This window comes from Aulonocara sp. 'chitande type north' Nkhata Bay, linkage group LG9 (genome assembly GCF_057382095.1).
Source record: "Aulonocara sp. 'chitande type north' Nkhata Bay isolate Kocher_YH1m ecotype deep benthic linkage group LG9, A_spYH_male_GT1.1, whole genome shotgun sequence".
NCBI lineage: Eukaryota > Metazoa > Chordata > Actinopteri > Cichliformes > Cichlidae > Aulonocara > Aulonocara sp. 'chitande type north' Nkhata Bay.
Genome location: NC_141352.1, coordinates 23,641,300 through 23,665,541, shown reverse-complemented (window position 1 = coordinate 23,665,541; position 24,242 = coordinate 23,641,300). Strand labels below are relative to the sequence as shown.

At 40.8% G+C, this 24,242-nt stretch overlaps 1 protein-coding gene across 1 annotated transcript in view; it reads left to right on the top strand.

Moving 5' to 3' along the window:
- Nucleotides 1-24,242, top strand: part of LOC147322183 (cadherin-7-like) — a 124,518-nt gene that overhangs the window by 63,710 nt on the left and 36,566 nt on the right. Inside the window, exons 5-8 of the mRNA XM_086306609.1 lie at nucleotides 17,146-17,313; nucleotides 19,181-19,368; nucleotides 21,231-21,484; nucleotides 22,504-22,640. Of these exons, the coding sequence (XP_086162735.1) occupies nucleotides 17,146-17,313; nucleotides 19,181-19,368; nucleotides 21,231-21,484; nucleotides 22,504-22,640 (747 nt within the window). The remainder of the gene's footprint in view (nucleotides 1-17,145; nucleotides 17,314-19,180; nucleotides 19,369-21,230; nucleotides 21,485-22,503; nucleotides 22,641-24,242) is intronic.

Genomic DNA, 24,242 nt, shown 5'->3' with positions numbered 1-24,242 from the left:
GTGAGCACTTGCTTGTGAGGTTGAGAGACACATGGCGCTGTAAATAAGTCAGCCAGAAACTTGGCCTGAATGTTTCCAATGATGTTAAACTATGACTTTCTTCCGACCGCTGCATGTGGAAAATTGATTCAGGTCTGCTTTTCACCTGAAAGTGACAAACTAAGACATGTTCATTATTATCATCGCTGCTTAATCAACACACATCTCTCTCTCTCTCTCTCTCTCTGTGTTTGTGTGAACAATCCTTTCTTAAAAGCAGAAAATGAAATTATAGTTGTTTTTTTTGGTTGATCAACACAAAACCTTTTTCCTATGATTATTTTTTTTCCTACAATATAAATTCTCCCTCTTATTCACTCTTTTTTTTTTTTTTTTTTACAATAGCTGGCGACCTGCAAAATCACCGCTGTCACTCACAATCAAAGGCAATTACTTTTGCACAGTGCACAAAAACACTGTGATGTCAGACACATTCACACTCACTTTGTGATCTGCGTAAATAAATCACATGACTGATGATATGTGCCATGGTGATCCATAAGCATGATCACCAGTTTATTTAATTATTATTAACCCAACAAAACAAATAAACAAAAACATGATGCTGATGCTACACACACGAGTCAAGGTGCAGGAAAACTGCTCACGGGAACGCTGCACACTCATAGCTCTGTTTCCCTCTCTTTGAGTAGTTCTCAGACAGCTCTTGATCTGATAACATCACACAGTAGTTGCTCTGCCCACAGCGGCAAAGTCTTACACTTTCATATTCAACACAGCTTCTCCATCATGTACTTTTAGATGTTTCATACAGGGTTCAGCATATTAGTTGTTTTCACAGGTGTGCTCTACATCTCAACAATGGTTCATAATAAGACGACAGTCTTTCACACAGGTCAAGTGCCTCTATGCACATCATTAGGTTAAATAGTTGCCTATATCACTTCACCTCATATGTCATTGTACTGAATTTGAGCAACCACAAGCGTAATGTAGATTACTTTTAACAACTATCCACCTCAATTACGTCTATGGTCTGGCACACAGGCTGAAGAGTTAACATTTTGTGTCAGCAAGGGGTGGGGGGACAGCCACCCACCAGAGCATAGCTGCTGATGTGGGCTGGCCTTCTCCACACGCTCTTCAAGGCTGGTGTGTTTTCTGAAAACTTCTAACATTTGAATCTCTTCCATTTATAAGCCTGCGATTAACCGCACGGCTCAGGTCCGCGTGACCGCGCTCGCGTGAACCCGCGCAGCTGTGGAGCCGTCGCTCTCTCTTTTTTTTACATAAATACTTTGTGCTGCCAGGAGCAAAGTCCAGCACAAACGTCTGTCTCCCTCCGACTCACTCTTGGTTGCTTAGAAACCCATGATAACAACAACAGTCGGTGTCACAGACCACATGTTCTGCTCCGCACACACCCACACAACAACAACAACAGCGACGACGACAACAACGAAAACAACACAAAATAGGCCTAATCCGGACTCACACCGGACCGCTCGGGACCCTGACCCAGTCGTGGGACGCTCACCCACTCGCGCGACAAAACCCAATGAAGGGACGCTCGGGACACACACCCAGGGCGATTTCAAAACCGGACACTCACCGGACGCTTGGGACCCTTGGGCGATTTAACCAAAACCTCTTTTTCGGGACACAAACCCAGTTATCGCTCCACAAAGCAGCGAACTTCTCAACGCCTCACACAGTGGCGGAGACTGCACAACGACACGGTTATAGAGTCGGCCTCTTTAAACTTACTTGCCGTTGCTTAGAGTGTAATATCAGCCCGAATCCCGCCGACCGTCATTCATCGAGGAGAAAAGACAGACTACGAATCCACAGGAACTTCCTGGCTGACGTCAGTCTTTCAGCGTGCCTCTCCTCCCCTCGGTGAATGCGATTCCAGGGCTCCGGCATCGAAGGACCAATTAATGATAGGTTTGTAGCTTGAACCCATCCGCTGGAACGTTGAAGACAATATAATTACACTGCTAAGCAAGACACAAATAGGCAAAGTTCTTCATGTTACTCGTGCACGGGAGAGACCGGACAGAGTGCCGTTCCTCCACTTGACCCCAGTTGCTCTCGTCCGTTCTCCCGTACCACTGTCCTTTTATTGAGGTTACATGAATATGCATAGGTTCATTAACATGTGACGTCTACATACACACAAAGAGTACCTTGCCTGTGTGTGTGTGTGTGTGTGTGTGTGTGTGTGTGTGTGTGTGTGGGGGGGGGGGTACACAAGCAAACATCCTTGGTCAGGAAGAGGGTAGACCCCCCCTCATCCTAGATAACACAGTAAGGAAGTCCAGCAGTTCATTTATACACAAAAAGCACTTAGACTAAAACAGACGTAACTACGTTAATCCTACCATAAAACAATAAGAGAAGGTATGACCTCTCTCATGCTCCCAGGATGTAGGTGTGGAATGCACACCAAGCCTCTGTAGCCTGTTAAAGATCACACAACTTATCACTACACAATTGATTATACACCTCTAAGCATCTATGGTTAAATATTTCTAAGCATAAATGACAATCAACAATACAAAACCTAACAGATACAATTTAAAATTTGTTCTTTTCCAAGTTGTCTGTTATGTGAAGCATTAAAACCCCAGAGTGTGTTGTATAACGGTGTGTGTTATTTCTCCTGAATTTCACTTTTCATATATATAAAGAAAATGAGTGTTGAAGGATATATACACCTGATTTTAGCACCTAGATGCATGTTTGCAAGTTTTGCCACTTGTTATAATAAAAGTAACAGCACTCAAAATAAAAAGAAACCATTTAAAAATTCGGAGGAAATGGATAAAGTAGCTTGAACCATACGATGTGAGATAGTATGGTGACTTGTGGGGCATTTTATCCTGGGAAAGTGCAGCGGCAGCCCTCGCTACATCTTCATCGCTGGCTCATTAGCCACTGCCCTGCCGAGGCTCAGCTACTTCATGCAAAGCACTCTTGCAAGAAAACAGGAAAATATGGGCCATCCAGTAATACAGGCCTCATCCTCTGCTTCAAGAGCAACACATACACACATGCTACAATTTTATGAATGTAGTTCTAATTCATGAACTGCTGAGAGCCACTGCAATGCAGAGATTTCTGTCACTTATTTTTCACACTCTGTCAGACACAGAAATAAGAGGGATGCTCAACAAAACAAACTCCGCTGTGACCTGTAAGGTTCACTGTAAACATTCAATAAACCTAACCACCGGAAGAAAATGGAACGCTCCAGAAAAAACGAATGCATATCGCAAAAAGGAAATAACTTCACACTGTGTTGGCATTATTGATGTGATGTCTTTGGAGGAAAATATGTTGGGTGCATCAAAATTCATCAGCACATTTAGCTGTGAAGCCTGCACAGTATCGCAGAATATCCATGTTGTTTTTCACTTTCTGGAGACCTTCAACTAATGAAGCCTCCTGCTGAAGCTTTCATTAGAGAATATTTCCATGTTACCATGTTTTCGGGTGAACATTTACATGTTTTATACACTCCAAATGAAAAAAGGAAAAAGAAAAAGTCCCTCATTGATACTCTAAGCTCCAGCAGTTTCTCTGGGACTACTCTGAAGCTGCGAATCTTCAATTATAAGTGGATTTTCTCATGTTGCTTAGAAGCTAAAACTTCTGTGAGCTAATTAATCTGTTAAAATGCTGTGATCACCTTCCCTCTAGATGAGTTTTTTTAAGAACTTCTTGAATATATATTTAAGTATTTACTTAGTTCCTTACTGGTGGCATCCATAAATAAATGAATATGCTGTGTGTTTTGAATGCAATAGTTCAAATTCAGTAGTGAGCGGCACAGCTTTCAATTTTAATAGGCACTTTAAAGTAGGTAACACAGTGTAAGTAATCCCTCAGGTATAGTCTCAACATTAAAAATGTTTTGATGAATTGCAACAACCTCATTGTCTCATTCAGTTTCATTGACACGTTGCCAAAAATAAGTTTAGTTATGATTTCTGGCTCAAAGAAGCATGTAAAGCTATAAGAATAAAAATGTAAGTTAAATCAATCTAAAATGAATATTGATTATTGCCAATCTATCCATGTTCTTACAGAATTTAGGGTCACGGGGGAGGGGATGCATGCTTACGTTTACACCTATAGCCGATTTATAATCACCAATTAACCTAACGTACAGGTCTTTGCACTGTAGGAGAAAGTCAGGGTACATGAAGAGAACAAGTGCAAGAAAATGGGACAACATGCAAACTCAGTCAGCTGATAGTTTGAAAATAGAAGCTGCACTAACCACTGGTACACCATACTGGCAGCACTGATTATTGTTTCTTGAATAATCATAAAGCCTACATTAAATATCACCTTCTTTTATATCTGATTTAAGAAGATTGATGTAGCTAATATGTCTTCACAACTCTTTTTTTTAAAGCCAGATGTTACAATAAAACCTTGCCTAGCTAGCTTTGTTAGCATGCTGCATCTTTAAATGATTGTAACATTGAATGGTATGCTAATTTTGGCTAGCAAGAAACTTGAAATAAAACACCCTTACTAGAAACGTTAAACCTGCCTGTGGACCAAGTGATCCTTAACTCTGTAACATTTTAAACCAACAACTGAAACAAATGAATTACATAAATATTGATTAACAACTATTATGCATAAAACCTGTAGCTAATAAATTCCCCAGAAAATCTGTAGCTGTGGTCTCTCGAGCAGAGTAATAGTCCAAGCTTAATTCATAGTGATTTCATATTAATGGTCAATTTAAGTCCAGTATTCATCTGTGACTTACCTCCGTTTTATGTCCTCTAACTCTTGACAAAAATGCCAAGGCTAATGCCAGTGTTGCTCAGCTACTTGCTGACACTGGCTTTCTGTGTGCATTCGTATTGCAGGTTTTTAAAGCTTTTTCACTAAAACATCTGAACTGTGAAGTTGTCTGACTCTGAACTCCAAACTGCTGTTAGGAAAACATAAATAAAGAAGAAAGCTATATTCACAAGTACCTGCCAAGTGATTTTTAGGTTTAAGCATGAAAAGTTGCTTATTGCAGCTTTAAGCATAAAACTTAAAGAACAGAAAGCACACAGATAAATCCCAGGTTGGTACTCTTTCTGTAGGACAATGGCTGGTTTATTAAGCTGTCAAACAAGCATACACACACATAAGCACATACACCAAAATGTGCAGCCAGATACAGCCCTTGGGCCCCTGCCAGCACCTTGCCTTTCTGCTGCCCATCTCTGTCTGACCACGACTGATTATACTTGGCTCTCTTTTCATTCCCGCAGAAGGTGATTGGATCTCACGGTTATGAGATGCAATATTGGTGTCAGAATGGAATAGCGTGGATGGCCCTCAGAGAGGTGTGACTCCATGTGGGACTGGATGCAGGGAAGCATGAAGACATGTTCTCTTGTTTGACAGGGGTAACCTTAATAACAGCAGAGTGGAAAAAGATGACTTAAAAACTGTAACCTGTGTGTCAAGGGGGAAATCCTGCACTCTTTCATAGCAGCATTGTTGGTGTCTAGAAGTCTCTGTTGGTTTATTACACTTTCTTGCCCCCCCCCCTTATCTTCCTCCCTGAAAGAGTGCAAACACACAACTGTAATGGAGAGAAATATTAGGAAGTGCTCAGTTGACTACCTTCATCTTCATCTTCATTTAGCTACCTTTCAAGAAGAACTATCTTGGGGAAATAAAAATTCATGCTGCTAAAAAAATGCTCAGCTAGTTTACTGTAAAAAACAATCCTGCTGTGTCATCAGCTTTCAAAGCTCTACAAGCTATTTACCACGTTGTATTTATTGTGTGCATTTGTGGGTTCCCTTTGATTTATCGCTGCATAAATTTCTGCATTTATCTCCTCGATTGCTCTTATCCGTCAAAAAAAAATCTGTTTTACATAAAGTGACTTGTCTGACTTCTTGTTCGTAAAGAACTTGTGAAAAGTAGATTGATTTATCATGTACTGCAGTAATATTTAAAGCTGGCACAGAACTGATGAAAATTTGACCACTTTGCCTGTGGCTGTTCAACAATCTTTGACAAAGTTCGCAAGAAGACTTGTACACATCAATGACTCTTGAATGAGACTTCGTAAGGCCTATGCCAATTAAAGTGAGAGCACACAAGTGATGTTCAGACAGTGTGCCTGCCCCATAAAGCCCTCATTATTCCCATATCATGTTTATTTTCCCCTTTTTTTAATCTAAGCTCAGTGTCCAGATCCCATACTTTCACAGCCTTGACTGATGATTTTCTTTAAGGTAAGTGGATTCTTTAAAACACAAGGTTGATATTTCAGAAGCCTTACTGGGTTATAAAAACCTGTGGACTGTGATCCTCTACAGTTGACTCTGATGTTAACCAGAGATAAGTCCATATTTAAAGCTCACTAACAACATATTTAACATATAAGGACTCCAGAATGGGATTCCTGTGGAGCTGAAGCTAGAACTAGCACGAGAAACAATTATAGCAACATGTTGACCTATTTTTTGCTTACAACATCATTAGTTTTATCACCACGTATCATAGACATAAGCACACGATGGTGTTTAACACTTGGTGGGTCCCTAGCTCCCTCTGAACATCAATATTTTAGAGTTCTGAGGGATCCCAAGGTATTAGGTAGAGTAAAAAAGTAGCATTAGTTGAAGTTAATTTAAAAATTCATGAAAAATTGGAATAACAGAATAAACTACCTGTGAGAAAAAGTATTCCCTTATAGTCTGTAGGTACCCCAGTCAGTAGAATTAAGGTTATGTAAATCTGCATACTTTATTGAGAAGCCAGCACCACAGTGAATAAAAGCAGTGTGAATAAAAGAGGAGCCTAGGAGCAGGTCATCTAGGAATGACAAGGTTAGTGGTTTGATCCCTGGTTGCTTCAGTCTGCACCCCAGAGTACCCTTGAGCAAGACAGTGATTTCGGTGCATTTATCTCAGTGGACAGAACAGTATCAAAAAGTGCTTGTATGAGTGTGTGTGAATGGTTGAATGAAACATGTTTTATAAAGTGCTTTGAGTGCTCAAGTAGGGTAGAAAAGCACTGTATAAGAACCAGTCCGTTTCCCATTCATTTTTTACACTTGCCAATCACTTTAGGTACACTTTGACGGAAGGGTGTGTTAGACCCCTTTTTGCCTTCAGAACTCCCTTAATGCTTCATGTTATTGACATCTAGTGACCGTGGAGGCCATCTGAATACTGTGAAATCACTGTCATGTTTGGGAAAACCAGTTTGAGATGATTTGAGCTTTGTCTCATGGTGTGCTCCTCTACTGGAAGCAGTAGGATAGCACACAAGGTGAGTATGCTTGGGTCTTAAAGAGATTGACATGGTCAGCAATTATACAGAGGTAGGCTACGACATTCAAAAAATACACACTAAGGTGTGTGCCCAGAAAATATCCCACAGTTAGATATCCACCACTGCAAATGCAATGAAAAGCAAGATGAATCCATGTTTTGAATCCATGTGTTATTTACAGCAAATTTTGATCCCACAATGTTGGTGAGCTTGTGCAAATTGTACCCTCAGTTTCATGTCATTATGTTACAAGTGTGGCACCTGGTGTGGTCTTCTGCTGCCGAAGCCAGTCGGCTGAGAAGCTTAATGTTTTGTGCATTCAGAGATGCTCTTCTGCATATTTTAGTTTGAAGAAGTGGTCAAGGCGATAGAGCGTTTGTAACTGTGGCCCCCAGACTCTGGAACTCCCTTCCTTTGAGCCTGAGATCTGTGGACTCAGTGGTTTCATTTAAAAAACAGCTAAAAACCATCTTTTTAAACTTGCTTTTGTTTGATTTATGTTTTTATGTTTTAGCTTTTCTGTGAAGCACTTTGTGATTTTTGTCTTGAAAGGTGCTATACAAATAAAATTTCACTTACTTTTATTTGAGTTATTGTTGCCTTCCTATCAGGTTATTTCTGTTCGCCTGGACGTAGTGTTTTCAGTGGGAGAAACGTCCCATTGAAAACGCTGTCCAGGTAAACAGAATCAACCTTCTGGCCATCCTGCCCTGAGCATAGCATCAGTGAGGGATTTTCTCCCAGATAACTAGCTAGCATTGGATATTTTCTCTTTTTATGACCATTCTCTGTAAACCCTAGAGATCAGCAATTTCTGAAATGCTCGGTGTCTCGTCCCACGTTCAAATTCACCTTAATCGGCTTTCTTCCCAATTCAGATTCTCAGTTCAACTTCATCAGGTTGTTTTTACTAAATGCAATGCGTTGTTGCCATGCGACTGTCTTAGTAAGCAGTTGACTGCAGTCTGTGTTGTAATAGAAGATCACTGGGTATTCATGTACAGAAACGTTTTTAAGAGCTGTATTAAAAACATTCCCCAAATGGTTTTTAAGATACATTTATTTCTGTATTTTTACAATAAAGAATCTTATACTGAAAAAAACCCAAACCACCTTGATAAGTTCAGTGTAATCAGAGGTTTCGCTGCCACATCATCACTTGTTCTGGTATGACCATGTGAGTATGAGCAGCAGATTACAGTCACAGCAAACACAAAGTTCACTTTCCTTATAAATCATCCGTAGTTGTGCCACAAACAGAAACTTTTTTTTTACTTTCTTTTTTTGTAGTTTTTTTTGTTGCGTTTTGTTTTTGTGACAACACTTGTTGCAACAATGGCCGCTGGCAAACATTAAACTCCCACTTTAATGAAAGTTAGGAGGACATGCATCAACTGTGGGCCTAAAAGGCAGTCAGCCACGAAATTGATAGCGTAATTAGTGTTTGTGTTGGAGGACCAAATTGTGTGATCTTCACAAAAAAAAAGTACTAGACAATTGATAGTTGTCAAAAACTTTAAACAAGAAATACACATTTTGTTCTAGAATTGTCGTCAAAAATAATTTGCTTGCTGAGAAAATAATCTGTTAAACTGAGAGGTACTTTGCTTAAAAGTGGCCACTTCTTTGTAGTGTAACCGTATAGCAGCAAGAAGTGCGTCACAAAGTAAGCAAACTTAGTAATGTTAGGAACACAACAACAATCTTTCCTTGAGACGGGATGTATTTCTTTGATCATCTTCCAGTAATTCTGGTTTAGTTCTTTCATTTTTACCCCTGGATGACATCCAGGTGTAAAATATTCTGCTCACCTGACTGAAAGGAACCACATTGTTTGTGTTACTTATCAGTTTTTAACACATTGTCAATATCATGTATCTTATGGAATACACTGTGGCGCTGAGAGACTAGCTTTTAGACACCAACCTGTTGCTGAGTATTGTGGGATGAGCACTGTGCCTCTGTCTTTGTAAGTTACTAATTAGTCCCATTTGCAGCACACGCCTGGGCCATAGCAGAGGGTGACTTTGACAAAGTGCCTGAGTCGAACACTACACTTGCTCCACACTGCAATACTGCGCTTGCGATTAACTGGCAGAGTGCTAATAGCTGGTGGTGGGGGAAGCTGCTGGAAGGGTGGAGATGTGTGACCTGATGTTAGGTGGGTTGTATCCTTGCTCTTTTTCGTCTAACAAGTCTTTTACTTTGGTTCTTAATCCCAAATGAAATCTACAAGGTGCCCTTGGGAAAAGTACTTAATCCCAAATAGCTCCAGTAACTTCCAAGCAGTGCATAATGTCAGCAAAATACATACGTTAGTGTGCCTAAAGAGAGGATTTTGTAATATATATTGATTGATAGCTCGTAGTTTAGTTTGAAGGTGAAGCTTAAATGGTAACGCTGTTCGGGACTGTGTTCTAATTGATGGCAAGCTCAAGGAGGTTTGAACAGCTGCCCCAAAGCCCTGCGCCATACACCTCGTCGATATGGCCATTCCTTTAGAGACAATTATACATGCACATTAGCGCTGTTAAGCATGCATGCATGGTCACAAACTTAAATAGCTGGAATAACAAGAGCAGAATTCAGTTAGTAGAAAATGACAGGTGCCTGAATGAGTGGATTAATTGCATGAGGAGGGTGGGGTGTTTGAGATGTGACATAGCATGCCTCTGAGAAAGACACGAGTATGACATCTGAATACGACAGCTACTGAAGTACCAACATATGACAGACTGAGCTTTGTCTCGTCTCGGACTAAGAATCTAATTAAACCGATATGGCTCAAATAAAAGAAAAGGCCACGTTTAATCCTTGTGTACTCTGTAGCTGTGAAGTTTAGACACTGAGGTCAGTAGACGAAAGGTTTGCCGTGATCAGGCTGTGATTAAGTTATTAACATGGTCTTTTTAAAAATCTTGTGTGCTTTTCTCTGCCCTCTTCTCCGAAAAGCGCGTGTCGCTGTGGCTTTGCACGGGCTCTTTTTGTGGTGACTGCACTAAATCGGAAAACATTACAGCTGAAGGCTAGATATAAATCTGGCTGCCTCCTGCGGTTCAGGCAGGTAATATCGAGAGAGTGGGGAGTGCAATTTTTTAATTCTAATCACAAACAACACGCACGCAAACCCACACTCGATCGTGCGCACACGCAAGCACATTTCCTTTCAGCTTACAAATAAATGGCTCCTGTGCCCTGTGTGTAACTTGTTGGACATAATGACTTATTTGTGTAACACACCGGTCTATTGTACTGTGGCATCATGTGGCCCTTTCACAGTCTTGGGTACCTGGGAAGCTATAGTGACCCATGATTAGAGCATGATGTTTGAATGTCACTCAGTAATAAACTACCTAGGCTGCAGGTTTTATTCCCTGTTTGTGTGGCCTGTTTTTGTGTTATGGGATTTTTCCCTTGTAAGCTGCCTGAGGGGTTCAGCAAATCACATACTGCGCCCTTCATGTTTAAGTGTTCATCACCTTCATCAGTACCTCTCATAGCTGCACGCAGAGCCAGAGGGTTCCTCCAAAGCCTGCACTTTTATTTCCTCTTCGTAAGACAAATGTCAAGTATCTGGGCTTTAGCAGGGAGCGTGGCCCACCCGTCTGCCGCCAGTGGTGTGGAGACAGCTAGATAAATGCATGGCTACAATGCGTCTGGCTTGCACCGGAGGCAAGGAGTCACGGCGCAACGCTAGGCCGTGCCATGATAGCGACAGAAGGATTTTAATCATCGCCTCTCCCCAGGAATGACACCAGCGCCGGATGGGGTAACAGAGATAGAGAGCGAGGGGGCTGGCACCCAGCAGACAAACAACAGCCTTGCAACAATGCCGTGTGGATTAGCAGTGTCGCTCGGTGAGAAGTATGTGTGCTTCTGGCCAGGCGGGAAGAGAAACATGTTGCTTCTTTTCTTCATTTTTTTTTTTCTTCCTTCCAACTTGCTAGAATCAGGATTCACAGCATCATTAACCACAGCCAATATCTCCCAACCTCCAACAAACCAAGCTGATATTAAATAAGTGTATCAATTGTGTGTGAAGCCGATCTATGGTTTAGTGAGAACATTCATTTGTCTCACTCCTGGCTGCACAAACTTAACATCTTTTGTTCATCTTTTTTTATTTCACCTTTTAGGAGCCATCCATTGCCGCTGTTATTATAATCCGACCATTATCCAGCTTCCGTCTCAGTTTTACTTCTTGTGAATCCTTAAAGATGCCTCTTTCAGGTCTGCCCATGCATTCTACGTCTCTATGGTGATGTTATGTGGAGCAGAGGACAGAAAACTTTTGTTTGTGTCTAGCTAGTATTTAGGGAGCCTTGCTGGATTGAAGGCTTGAAGTAACCTTTCTGATGCAACTCAGTAAACAGGGTTCATAGGTGTCACTACAGCAAACACCAGAGCACTGGCGGTGCTCTTTAATTGGCTACGAGGTTACATTGTGCACGAACCAACAAAAAAGTGATGAATGGATGGATGGATGGGAAAAGAATGTGAGAGATAAACCGAACAGATGGGTGAATATCCACACACACAGAGATACAGAGATAGATGCCTAAAATCTAAGCATAAAAGCATTAGACTAAAAAAAGAAAAGAAACAAATGACACGTCTTAACTTTGTCACTGAGGCTTACCCAAAGGAGAGAAAGATAGCTCTGCTTTTTTGCAGCACTGTTCATTATTATACTGAAATGGTATGTTTTGTAGAGCAGCAGCTAAAGATTATTGTTTTATTGACTAACGTCATCCCACCGTAAGCCCTGGAGCAGGGACTTTAGAGAAAAGCAGTGGACAGCTCAGTATAATTTAGCTAACTGAGCCATTTACTTAGAGAAGCCAATAACACTTTTCTGCTGGAGGGACTGTAATGACATTAATAAAGGATGGCAGAGAAAGAAAATTAAACACTTAATGGAATTGTTTATTTTCGAGTACAGCCACGATTGACGGTCAAAAAGCATCTTTATTTTTTTCTCTTTAAGTCTTGTGACCCACTTTTCTTGATTTGTTTGTCCTTCCCCCCCTTTGTTTTTGGGCTGAGGTGAATTGTAAATTGTGTGTGTGCGCGCATGTGTGTGTACCTTTATTCTCCCGAGAACCCGAGCTGCAATCCTTCCTCGGGTTGAAGAAAGGATGAGGATTAGGTGGGGCGTGAAGTGATGAGAGTTGTAGTTTTGAGTTAGGGAGGAAAGGTTTGTGTGTATAGCATTTTATTTGATTTTAGACCTGTTTGGTCCAAAAGATGCTTTATGCTTAAAATAAACAGCACACAGTCCTCATACATAATATTTAAATGTGGCAGGGCATAATCATCTTAATGACAGCACTTTATCAGATATATGTTGGAAAGAAACATTCATAAATGTGTTCAGAATTATTAAAATAGGGAGCTGAAAAGCTGCTGAACTACAACAAAAAAGCAAATACAGCATGCATATTAACTAAATGGAACAGCTTCTTTTCACATTATTATAACATTCAGTTTGTGTTTGAACTGTTTAAATTTACACATCACTCAAACAGAGAGGAAGGTTATTAATAGTACTAATTACTAATAAAGTCATGTTTTTGGCAGTCTGATGAATATCCAATATTATAGTCTTTTTAATTCTGTTTTGGCCTCCATCCTCCAAAGGAAAACGTCTGGCTCTGTCATCTAAATGCTCGATTATGTTCACCAAATAGAGTCTTCCTTTTGGTGCAGAATAGGTAGCACACAGGAAATCAAAAAAGAAATTAATAAATAAAGGAGGGTTAATGAGGCTGTAAGAGCCTTGAACTTGTCATCACAAAAGCAGGATAAACATGGAACATACTAAAACTCTGGGCAGGCTGGCAAACCTCTGTAATCTATACAAGTGCCACCTTTCACATTACACTCTAAATGAGCCATTGTGCAAATGGAACTATTGATTAGTGCAGCTCTGAGTAAACATTGGTCCAAATCTATGTCTGTGAAATCTGCAAACTATTTTTTATGTCTAAAGACAACACCGTTCGCACCAAAGGGGACAGCATTTAATGAGCAAATGTGTGCATTTATTTCATTTTTATTTTTTATTTCAATGTCATAAAACTGAACCTCAATTGCGTGCCATTTTTGTGGGTAATTTAAAGGATTATGGGAAATTCTTCAGGTGCCAGCGCTAAGAAAGAGCACCCTCTTTGATCTGCTTCATCAGCCTGTGAATACGATAAAGCAACCAAAAATGATTCATTTATTCAGGAACTGTATGCTGTGGCTTTGTGTGGTTCTTAATGAGTAATCTTTCAGGTTCTGTAGGAATCTTTAATAAGTGCCATTTAATGAATGAAACACATTGTGTGGCAAGTCATTAACTTTGAAAGCAACAGTGATTGCTTTTGAAGGATTAGGGCACTTTTCTTTGCATTTAAATGTGTCGCGTTAATTTTTTTCTGGAATTATCATCTTTGTAGTCAGGAGATAAAGCTGAGATTAGAAAAATGCTGTTAATGAAAAGATTTCTCCATACGCTTTTTAAGAATTTGTGCTTGTGTTTAATGCTGTTGTGGTGATTAAAGTATACACCGCACAGCAGCACTAATCGTATGAGCCAGTCATTGGATGTCAGTGTTGACACATCTCTGATTTTTCTGATACAGATCAATCATGACAGGGGGACAGACAGATAATGCCTCCCCTGGCAGCAAAAATATCCCCTTGTATGTGTTCGCTTTTCTGACAGCATCTTTACATTATCCTCATCATGCTTCAGACCCCTAAACTATTTGGAGTGACGGCACATTTGAGGGCACAAAGGAGTCACAAATCATTGCCGGTGTGTAAACAAGGGACCAGTCATTATGGACAATTACTCCATGTCAAAGCATTCTCATAGTAAAGACTACATGATTGATGTGATCACTCTTTTCCAGTCTGAATTCAGCATCTATTTTAGCACGACTGGAGTCTTTTTACCAACTAACTTCAAAGCTGAAATCATTTTGAGGTTGACGTCATAGTTTGTAAGGTGGTGTATAAGTGCTTTTTATGCTTTCATGTTAAAAACACAAGCAATGGATACGAGACAATTAAAGCTTTGCATCAGAGAAAGGTTCTGAGTAAATGAATCAAAATGAACATGAATGAGAAAAAAAGGCATCAGAGATAAGCCAATTTTTGATCTGCTACTTGAAGAGTAGGTGAAGGAGTACATAACCTACTGTTACTGTTGGATGCTAAACTTTAAGCAACTGGATAAACAATCGATATACAAAAAAGCCAAATCAGTAAATGACTGTTATAGATAGCTAGATGAATAAATGTCCAGTACTGTTCTAAAGGTTTTTTTTTTTGTGATTTAAAACGGGGTTGGGGGGGTACAGACATATACAGCACAACTGTAAACTGCAGTAGCAAAGCAAACATTGGTCACAAGGCATAGGGACAGCAAAGACAAAACACAAAAACACAAAGTCAAAACCAGTTATTGCCTCTTCCAGGGGATAACTTTGGATGAGCAGATTTTCCAAGCTTCAACAGTCGTGGGTCGAGCTTTATTTAATTTTGCTGTGGTATGTTCAAAATTAATAACACGGATAAGACATCGTATCCAGAATGATTCCATACAAATGTCAGGACTGAACCATTGCTTTGTAATAGTCTTCTTTGCGGATGTGAATCCAGCGAACAACATTTTGCATTGTATTTGTTTTAAGGAGATTTCAGAGGTATCATTAAGGAGACAAAGACCAGGATTGGGAATATGAAAAACTTCCAGCACCTCAGATAACAAAGAGTTCACAAAGACCCAAAAATTGGATACAACAGGACAGTCCCAAAACATGTGCAAAAACGTGCCTGGTGACGAATCATTGCAGATGTGACAGTGATACGTAGCATGTAGTTTCATCTGGAACCTCCTATAGGGTGTAATGTATGTTCTGTGTATGGTTTTGAAATGAATTAATTGATGTGCCAGGTTCTTAGTACTGTGCTAAAGTTTTGAGCTACCCAGCATTTCATTATATTTAGCTTTCAAAGAGCCAGACGTTACGTCCGTGTAGTCATCCAGGTCATGGTAGACTAAGGATCTCGGAAAGAAAATGACTAGACTTTCTTGAAGATGCTTCACCTCTTATCCGGGATCCTTCTTCAGTTCTAAAACCAAATGATGAAGAGTCCCAGATATTTAAACCCAGATGGGGGCTGTTTGATAAGAGGATTGTTAACCTACTATTAACCATGTCCCTCGTTGCATGAGTCAAAGTGTGGAAAAAGGCGTGGATCATTACAACCAAAGGTTTCGGGTGAAACCACCAAGATCTTGTCTCACCTTGTCATGTGACCTATTGAGATCACCTCACTCAAGATATGACTGAAGGTCGAGACACTTGAGGCACTTCTCAAAACTGCATTGTATGTGGCTGACAGTGTCGTAAGCTGAAAAGCCAGACTTTCTTGTAATTTCAAAGCAGTCTTGAACAACAGTTCTACAGGTTTTCTGAAGGTCTTTCAAAGTTAATTTTTGGAAATTGGCTGCTTTTTCACTCATTTTCAGTCCAGTATGCTAAAAAACACAAGGTTTTTGTTTGTTAAACCACTTAACACAAACCTATGAATCATTCGAGCACAAAAAAGTCATCTAGCTCAAGGGATAAATCAGTGTTGTGTCTAAACATAACAGTAACTTAGCAAAGAGCCAATTTTAAATTGTATCTTTAGGCACTTTGTTACTAGCAGCCTGTCACAAAACACATAAATTGTTCTTATTTATTTAGTTGAATCTATGAAAAATGGCATAGATAACACAGTTTGACAGGAATAAAATAGGATTTTTCCCCATCAAGGTAATTCCTAAACAGCTATTAGCTGAAAACTTGGCATATCTCAGCATGCTGTGCCCTTGTTTGAGGAAAATAGACAAGGAAAAAGGAAAGAGTGGCAGGCCTAAACAACCATTTACAGCACATAGACTGTATCTTAAATTTATGTCTCTATGAATTAGGAAAAATACAACAAAGACCTGACACATACATACTGTCCTTCTCTGAAACCTCATCAGAAATGGTGTGAGGGGAAGGGTGGCCTTTAAGAAGCCATCCTTAAGAAAGTGAAACAAGAAGAAAAGGCTGAAGTAAGCCAAATCACACAAGAACTGGACTGAAAATCTGTGTCAACAGGTCATTTGGAGTGATGAATCCGAATTTGAAATTTCTAGTTAAATCATTAGCAATATGGATGAGGTCAAGAAAGAGGTACAACAATGAGTGTCTACAGCCATCTGCAAAAGGAGGGTGGAGCGTCTGTTATGGTCTGGGGCTACATTTCAGCCAGTTGGGTCAGAGATCCGATCAAAATTGATGGAATGATGAACATGGAAAAGTACCGTCAAATTTTGATCCACCATGCAATACCATCTGGATTGGCAACAGCTTCATATTTCAGCATGACAACGATCCCAACCCAAAGACATTGCCAATACAGTAAAATCAGTCAGGGATTGGCCTCCCCGGACCTCAACACTATTGAAGCGGTGTGGGATCATCTTGACCAAGAACAGAACAAAAGGGCAACATCCAAAGATGATCCAAACTCTGTTTTTTGCCTCATATGTTGTATTCTATTTATGTTTGCATGTTTCATTAAAGCACTCCACCTTTATCCCATTTCCCTTACAAAGTATAAACAACTATAACTATAACTATAAGTACTATATTTGAAATATTTGAAACCCTTCAGCTTAAACTGAGTTGGGGTTTTGGGTTTTTTTTGCTCAAACTTGACAGGCAGTTCTGGTGAAAATGAGACAAAGTGTTATATATACAAACTTGGAAACGCCCTCTCTGGTTCTTTCATCAGGTGTCATCCGAACAGCTCTGCCAAACATGGACCGGGAGACGAGGGATCAATATGTTCTCGTCATCCAGGCCAAAGACATGGTTGGCCAAATGGGTGGCCTCTCCGGCACCACCTCTGTAACGGTCACGCTCACAGATGTCAATGACAACCCGCCTCGGTTCGCTCACAGTAAGACTCTTTTCCTGATTGTCCTTACTGGGTTGATTAAGCTTATAGCCTAAATGCCATATTCAACAGCTACTCAGCAATCAGAATATAACCGGCTCCTTTCTTTCTTTCTTTTTTCCCCTCCTGGCTGAATGAAGCGTTAAAGATCTATCATTATTACTGAAAAACTTCTTGAACTTAGAGAACCAAATGAGGGCATACTTTGTAATGTATGCAATGAATGCAGCGGTGCAAAAGGCTGGGTTGTTGTTTCACCCTTGGAAAAAAAAAATCATTTGAATTTATTACAGTTGCTGTAACAACAAGCCGTAACGAGATTTCTTTTCTTTTTCCACAGTGTGTGGTAAAATAAAGTTGGATAGAAAATACTCAGACCTCTTACAAGCAAAACACACTCATTAAACTTCATCTCACGAGTTTCCAATGTTATTTTTAAAATCTTTCTTACCCTAGTGTCTCTTCATATTTCCAACTTGTATTTTCAGCAAACATTTGGACTTTTAATGCCAAATTAAAAACCAACCTTCCTGCGAGGTGTGCACCTCTCTGCCTTATTCTTCATCAGAGCTGGTGTTTGCTTCAGTGTTGGATACCAGGATCAATCAGACTGCCTTTTTTTTCTCTTTTTTTGTTGTCAGCCTATTTCACGGGCTGCTAATGGGTTCCAGGCCGAGCTTTAGGATTCAAAGGCATGCAGCGCTTCTCATGATAATCCGAAGCGCCAGCAATCGGTTTACTGCTGATAGCCCAACCGCTGTCTGGCTGGTGCTCTCACCACTGGACTGCCATGAAGCCGAGTCAATTTGCTGGTCCCTGGGGGGAAAGAAAGGTTCAAGTTTGCACAACAAGTCGTCAGTGTCGTTTTAACCCAGTGCTGTCATGCAGAGAAGAAAGAGACTTTGGAGTTCTCGATTTTGCTCCAGCAGTTGAGCTCACGGGGTCATGGGTCAGAATCGATACGCCATCATGGAGCATCGGAGCTGATAGAGTCCAAGAGCAATAGCTAGTCCAAGGGGAAAGACACCAAGGTTAGCTGCGTGAGAGGACAGGCTTTGGGAGAGGAAAGGGCAGGAGGTAGGTGAAGGGGCAGTACAGAGGGAGGAAAGCAATTTTTTGGTCTTTTAAAGAGCTGCTGCTCCACGGCAAATTAAAAAGCCATTATAAAGATTACATGGCAGCAAACAATGTCAGGGAGATTAGCATTTAGACGGAGGCTGAGGGAGACACTGTGAGGAACACAGAAAGGTCTGGTAATGAGCTCTGCCATGGTGATTGGGGAGATTATGATTATGAATATGATTCCCTTCTTTATTCTCATAAGAGTACTTTAAATCTAGAGGGTCACACAAAAGCTCAGGGAACACAATGGAGAGTTTTGGAGTAATAGAATCTTTGAGTGGACATTTCATTTCACAAAAAAATGTACCACAGAAATCTTAGCGTGACTCCAGTTTTCTTTCTTTTTTTTATTACTTTCTCTTTTTTGCATTTGGGAGGATAACCTGTTACATTCAGACAGCCTTTTGAAAGTTTTGTGTTTTGCAGATGATATTGTTACAGAACCCGAATTTAAAGGACGGGGAAATATAAAATTAGCCTTTGACGTTTTTGATTGCATATTTTAATTTTCCATTGCTTTTCTCCGCAGTCTATTCAGAGCGCCACCATGAAGTTGAAACAAAACGCTTTATTTCATGTGTGCGACTGCTGCTGCCTGTCTGTTTTATGTAACATGAATTCATCGAGGAGACACACAGTCAAATCAAAGCTGAAGGGCTACAGCACGAGCCGTAGCTGCTCGAAAGCGAATTGGCGGTGAAATAAGCACATCCATTACCAGCATCCACTCCTGTCCTTCTCTTTCCAGAGAACTATCAGTACACGGTGCTCGAGTCCCTGCTGGTGCAATCTGTTGTGGCCAGAATAAAAGCGGTGGATGCTGATATAGGCTCCAACGCAGAGATGGACTACAGGATCATGGACGGTGATGGGCCCAGCATGTTCAACATAACGACAGATGAGGACACACAAGATGGGGTCATAATGCTGCTGAAGGTACAGCTTGAACAACAGCCTGGTTTTATTACTTAAGAGCTTATTCAGGAACCCAACTCAGTCAGCTTGTGAATAGAACTGCTGAACCAAGACTTGTTTATACCAAGACTTTGTAACCACAAAGGGTCCTGAACCTTCACTCTTGAAAATCAGTGAGACAGGTTAACATTTTAGGGCTTTGTACCCAAGCTGGTGAGACACTGAAAGCTGCCTGGAATCCAGATTGGAGTGGTGTGGGTATACAAGCAGTGTGCAAACCAATCTTTTTTCTCTCTTTTTTCCCCATGCAACTATTTAACATTTAATTAATAAACATTTAGATGAAGTGGGAGAGAAACTTTATTTTATATTGTTAACACATAAGCCACCTGCTGCTTTAAGTATTTACTAAAACTTTACTGATCTCCAGCAAAAAATAGTCCCAAACAGCTGAAATATTTCACTTCTAAAAGCTGCACCGTCCAGCTGTTCAAGTTTTGTGTTCTTTTTTACGTTTAGCATCCTCGGTAGGACTTCGGAGCTAAGTGGCTGTAGGACTGTTAAGTGTTATGAGACAAGCTTAGGCTGAGTTGGCATCAGTCAACACAACAGTTGCCAGCTAGAAGAAAAAAAAGAATAAAGCCAGATGTTTCCTTTAATTAATTAAATGCACCCGTGTCACAGATGAATCACGCGTTTCTGAAAACAGTGATATGAAATTCTACTACCACACACATGGTGATGCAATATTTTTATATAAGAATAATGACGTGCCACTGAATCTCAGTGCACTGTGGTCTGTTTGTGCCAGACAGCAAACACTTGTTTTATGAAGGATATTAGGATAAGTTCCTCTCCCTGGTTTTCCTTTCTCCGCTTTGCCCTTCCTACTGTGTTTTAAATGTCAGCAGAACCTTTGGATTAAGTGCTAATCACTAATGACAAATCAGCGCTGACTATTTCCACCTCTTGTGATGAAATAAACATCACGCGGTCACCGAAAAGTTCACTTCTCCAGTCGTCTCAAACTCAAGAAAAGACCCAAACTCAGCAAAATAACAGCGGCGCTACTGGCACCAACTACATAAATAAAGAAAATTGTCAAGTTAAATGTAAAAAGTAATTTATTCATTTCTAATGGAAAAAGAAAATGTTGTGCGTTCCCACCTTAGTTTTGCATGCTCCGTAGCACATGGCTGATACATCACATTTCAGGGTTTCAAAGGGCTTGAAAATGGTCTCCGCGGGCCACATTGATGTGACACTTCATTGCTGGCACTCTTTTGTGGGAGAGGTAGGGCCATTGTTGGCCACAAGCAATTCTTGTCAGATGGGCCAATTTAATCCCTTGTTTGTTTTGCACCAAACTCAGACAATTACAACATAGGAGAGATTCACAGACAATGAAAGTGTCAAATCAATGTTCTCTTGCAGTATATTATACGTTGCTATGGGGAGTTCAATAAGCCAGACAAAATGACAAAAATGTTTCAAAAGCGTTCATTTCAGCTTGCTTTTCACCATGTTGTGAGACTTGCTTGAAATCAATATTACTGCTTTCACAGCACAAAGTAACTATAATCCATCACCAAATCACTTTGTTTAAGTCTAACTGTGTGTTAAATTGTAATGGGTCTTTAGAGTCCACGTCCTTAATTGTGATCAATATCTCAGCATCGTCTGAATGATTTACAGATTTACATACATAGTAACTGTTCCTCTAACTGTGAATGGGTGAAAATGCAGAGCTGCAATCCTGGTGTAGTTTTTATTTCTCAATTCTAAAAAGAGCTAAACATTTCCGACACCTCTCATATTTTGATAAGGGAAGCGAACGTTTCTCTCAATGTTTTCTGTATTCTCCCTGTCTACCTCTCCTCCAGCCTTTAGACTTTGAAACAAAGAGCAGCTTTTCTCTGAGAATCGAAGCCACAAACAGGAATATCGACTCCAACTTCTTGAACTTGGGACCGTTTAGCGACACGACATCAGTCAAGGTGACGGTGGAGGATGTGAACGAGCCGCCCGTCTTTTCCACACCGTTGAGCAAGATGGTCGTTTCAGAGGACGCCAAAGTGGGCACCTCGATCGGGAGAGTCTCTGCCCATGACCCAGATAACTCCAACAGTCCAATCAGGTGCTAATGATTTATTCACCCGATTCAGACGTTAAAATCCCAATTTGTTTAAAAATGTGTTTAGTCCACATTATCGACAAACTCAGAATCCGTAGACCCTCCGACCTCCCCGTGTGGCGGTCATAAAGACAGTGCCAGATGGTGGTAGGGAAGAGGAGTGCAGCATTTGCAAAAGTGAAATGCCATCTTGAACAAGAGAAGGGCATTCCTGCTGGAGGGTCAAGGCTCAACACTTGTGCCGTGGCATTTATGGCTCAAAACAAGCACTCACATTGTCAGTCTGCGTGGTGTCACTCACAAGATCCCCCCACCAACCCCTACCTCCACCCCCCCCCCCCTTCCTGTTTTGCATTAATTGAATGAATATTGTATGGGATTCAAGCTTTGTCTGTTCGGATTGTTAGCAATCTTAATCAGAAAATCAAATTACTGCACCATTGTAGCTGTAAATTGCTTCTTTTTACTCCTGTGACTGCTATCAGCATCTGCAATATATTTCACTACAACTGTTGAAATTAAAATTATTGTGGAACTAATGCAGCCACAAGAGTCAAATTACATTGCAATAATACCCTTTGGATGTACGCTAATTGAAGATGCAATTTTCTCTAGAAATATGAGTTGCATTGTATTGAAAAGGTTTGATCGGCGCTGAGTGCTGAGGGACAAGTAGGCAGTCTTCAAGCTTATCAATATTTAATGTGCTTTTGTTTTGCTCGTGATATAAAGTTCCAAATTGCTTCCACGTTTCTGAATCTAATCCAATCTATGGACTGTACTCATTAGTTGTAATATTTAGAGACAGCTTGGACAACATCATATGTCTTCTATAAAGTGTGAAGATAATGTATGTATTTATATATGAAACCGAATGCAGCTCTTACTGCTGATGGGGAAAAAACATGATCATAATCTTTCCTTACAAGTAGAAGAAACTCTAAAATGTCAAATCAATACCACTATCCAAAAGCAATTTCTAAAAGTGTGTATGTGCGCTTTGTGTACTGTTGTGTGCCCAGGTACTCCATTGACAGGAACACAGACTTGGAGCGCTTCTTTAATGTGGATGCCCTAAGTGGGGTCATCAGCACAGCCAAACCTCTGGACCGAGAAGCAAACTCTGTCCACAACCTCACCATCTTTGCCATCGAGAGCCGTAAGTTTCCTTGTGGGAAAAACTTTCAAAACTACTATGTAGTCCACTATTGCTTTATTCATCCTATAAATAGTACTTCATCAGCTCTAATATCAACATTGTGAACCACATGCTGGTGCTGGATTCTGTTTAATTAGGGATGTCTTCTATTGTGTGTCCAAAAGTAAAAACCCACGAGTGACTGAGCTAGATAGCTTGTCTGCTGGTTAATCAACCAAGAAATAACTACTCTAGTTTACAGGGTTAAAAAAAAGACCTTCGCTCACAGCTAGCAGGTCCTTTGTGGACTGTGAAGAGAGAAGCCCGTTGTGCATACTATCAGAGTTTAAGCCCTAAAACCAGGTCTGTCCTGCTCCTTACTGGAGGGGAGACAACATTACCTCAGAGAGCATCACTTTTTTATGTACACAGTTTCTCTTGTGAGCAAGTAAGTTATCCAAGTCCTCAAAAGGGTTATATCAGCAGGATGCATTTTTCCTAAGATATACTGCAATACTGTAGCTGGCTTGCAATATACATGAAGCTTTAGATCCTTTCTGGCCTGTTATCCACTCTGTAAGCTGTCTGTGCTTTGGACAATGCAGTGTGGTGTTGTTGGGGTTGTTGCGGAGCTGTCGGGGAATGTTAATTCACATACGGGAGGGTCATTCTGACCTCCATGTCTCCCTGAGCCATGGGGACGAGATGCTGACTAAGGGCGGGTGATCTCGCCCACGGGTGAACAATGTTAATGTGATGTGAAGAAGTGCCGTGTGCCTTTTTTGTTCGTCTGTCAATGGCTCCAAGGACATAAACCCCTTTTTTTGTTCCTTCTTCTTTTTCCCACATTGCATTCCTATCATTCCGCACAATGGACAGCAATCACAAGCACGCTATCCACTGAGCACGCCAAACAGCTGCGTCACATCGGTATAAGTTAAAAAGACAACCAGCCTGTCAGCCCAGCACTTCTTTTGCTTTCACATCTTCAGATCGAACACTGCGTGAAAAAGGTCTTCTTTTCTTTTCTTTTTCTCAAAGCCTTTTTATCCATCTTTGCTTCAAAGATGTGTTTTTATTTACATCTAACAGCACACAGATGCGCCACTTGGTTGAATCCCGAGTGTGAGTGCTTGCCTGATATAGCAACAAAAAGAAAGCAGCATATAATAATAGCCATATGAAATGTCACAACAGTCCCTCATGCATGAGGCACTGACTTCTGACACATAGTGACACTTGGGCGCTGTTTTCAGCTGAAAACATCTTCGAGTTCATGGACTGGCAACAAAATCTACTGTCCTGCCTTATGACAGTATTTATAGTAAATGGGTTCTTTGTTACTGAAGAGGGTGCAGGGACTCTGTGGTTGAGGGATGTTGTGCACTCGAGCTGCAGTCACTCACATTTCATCCACTCTGGCCAGACCACGCCAATGACAACAAGTCTGTGGCCCGAGGCTCCGCACGAGGCTCCGCACGTCCTTTTTATCACCATCAAATCAGCCGTCATCTCTGGCCGGCACCGTGGCACCACCAGGCTAAATCATCATCTTGCACTCAGACACAGCCATTTAGCCATCAGTGTGTATCAGGCGGACAGAGGCGTGAAGCCCTCCGTGCG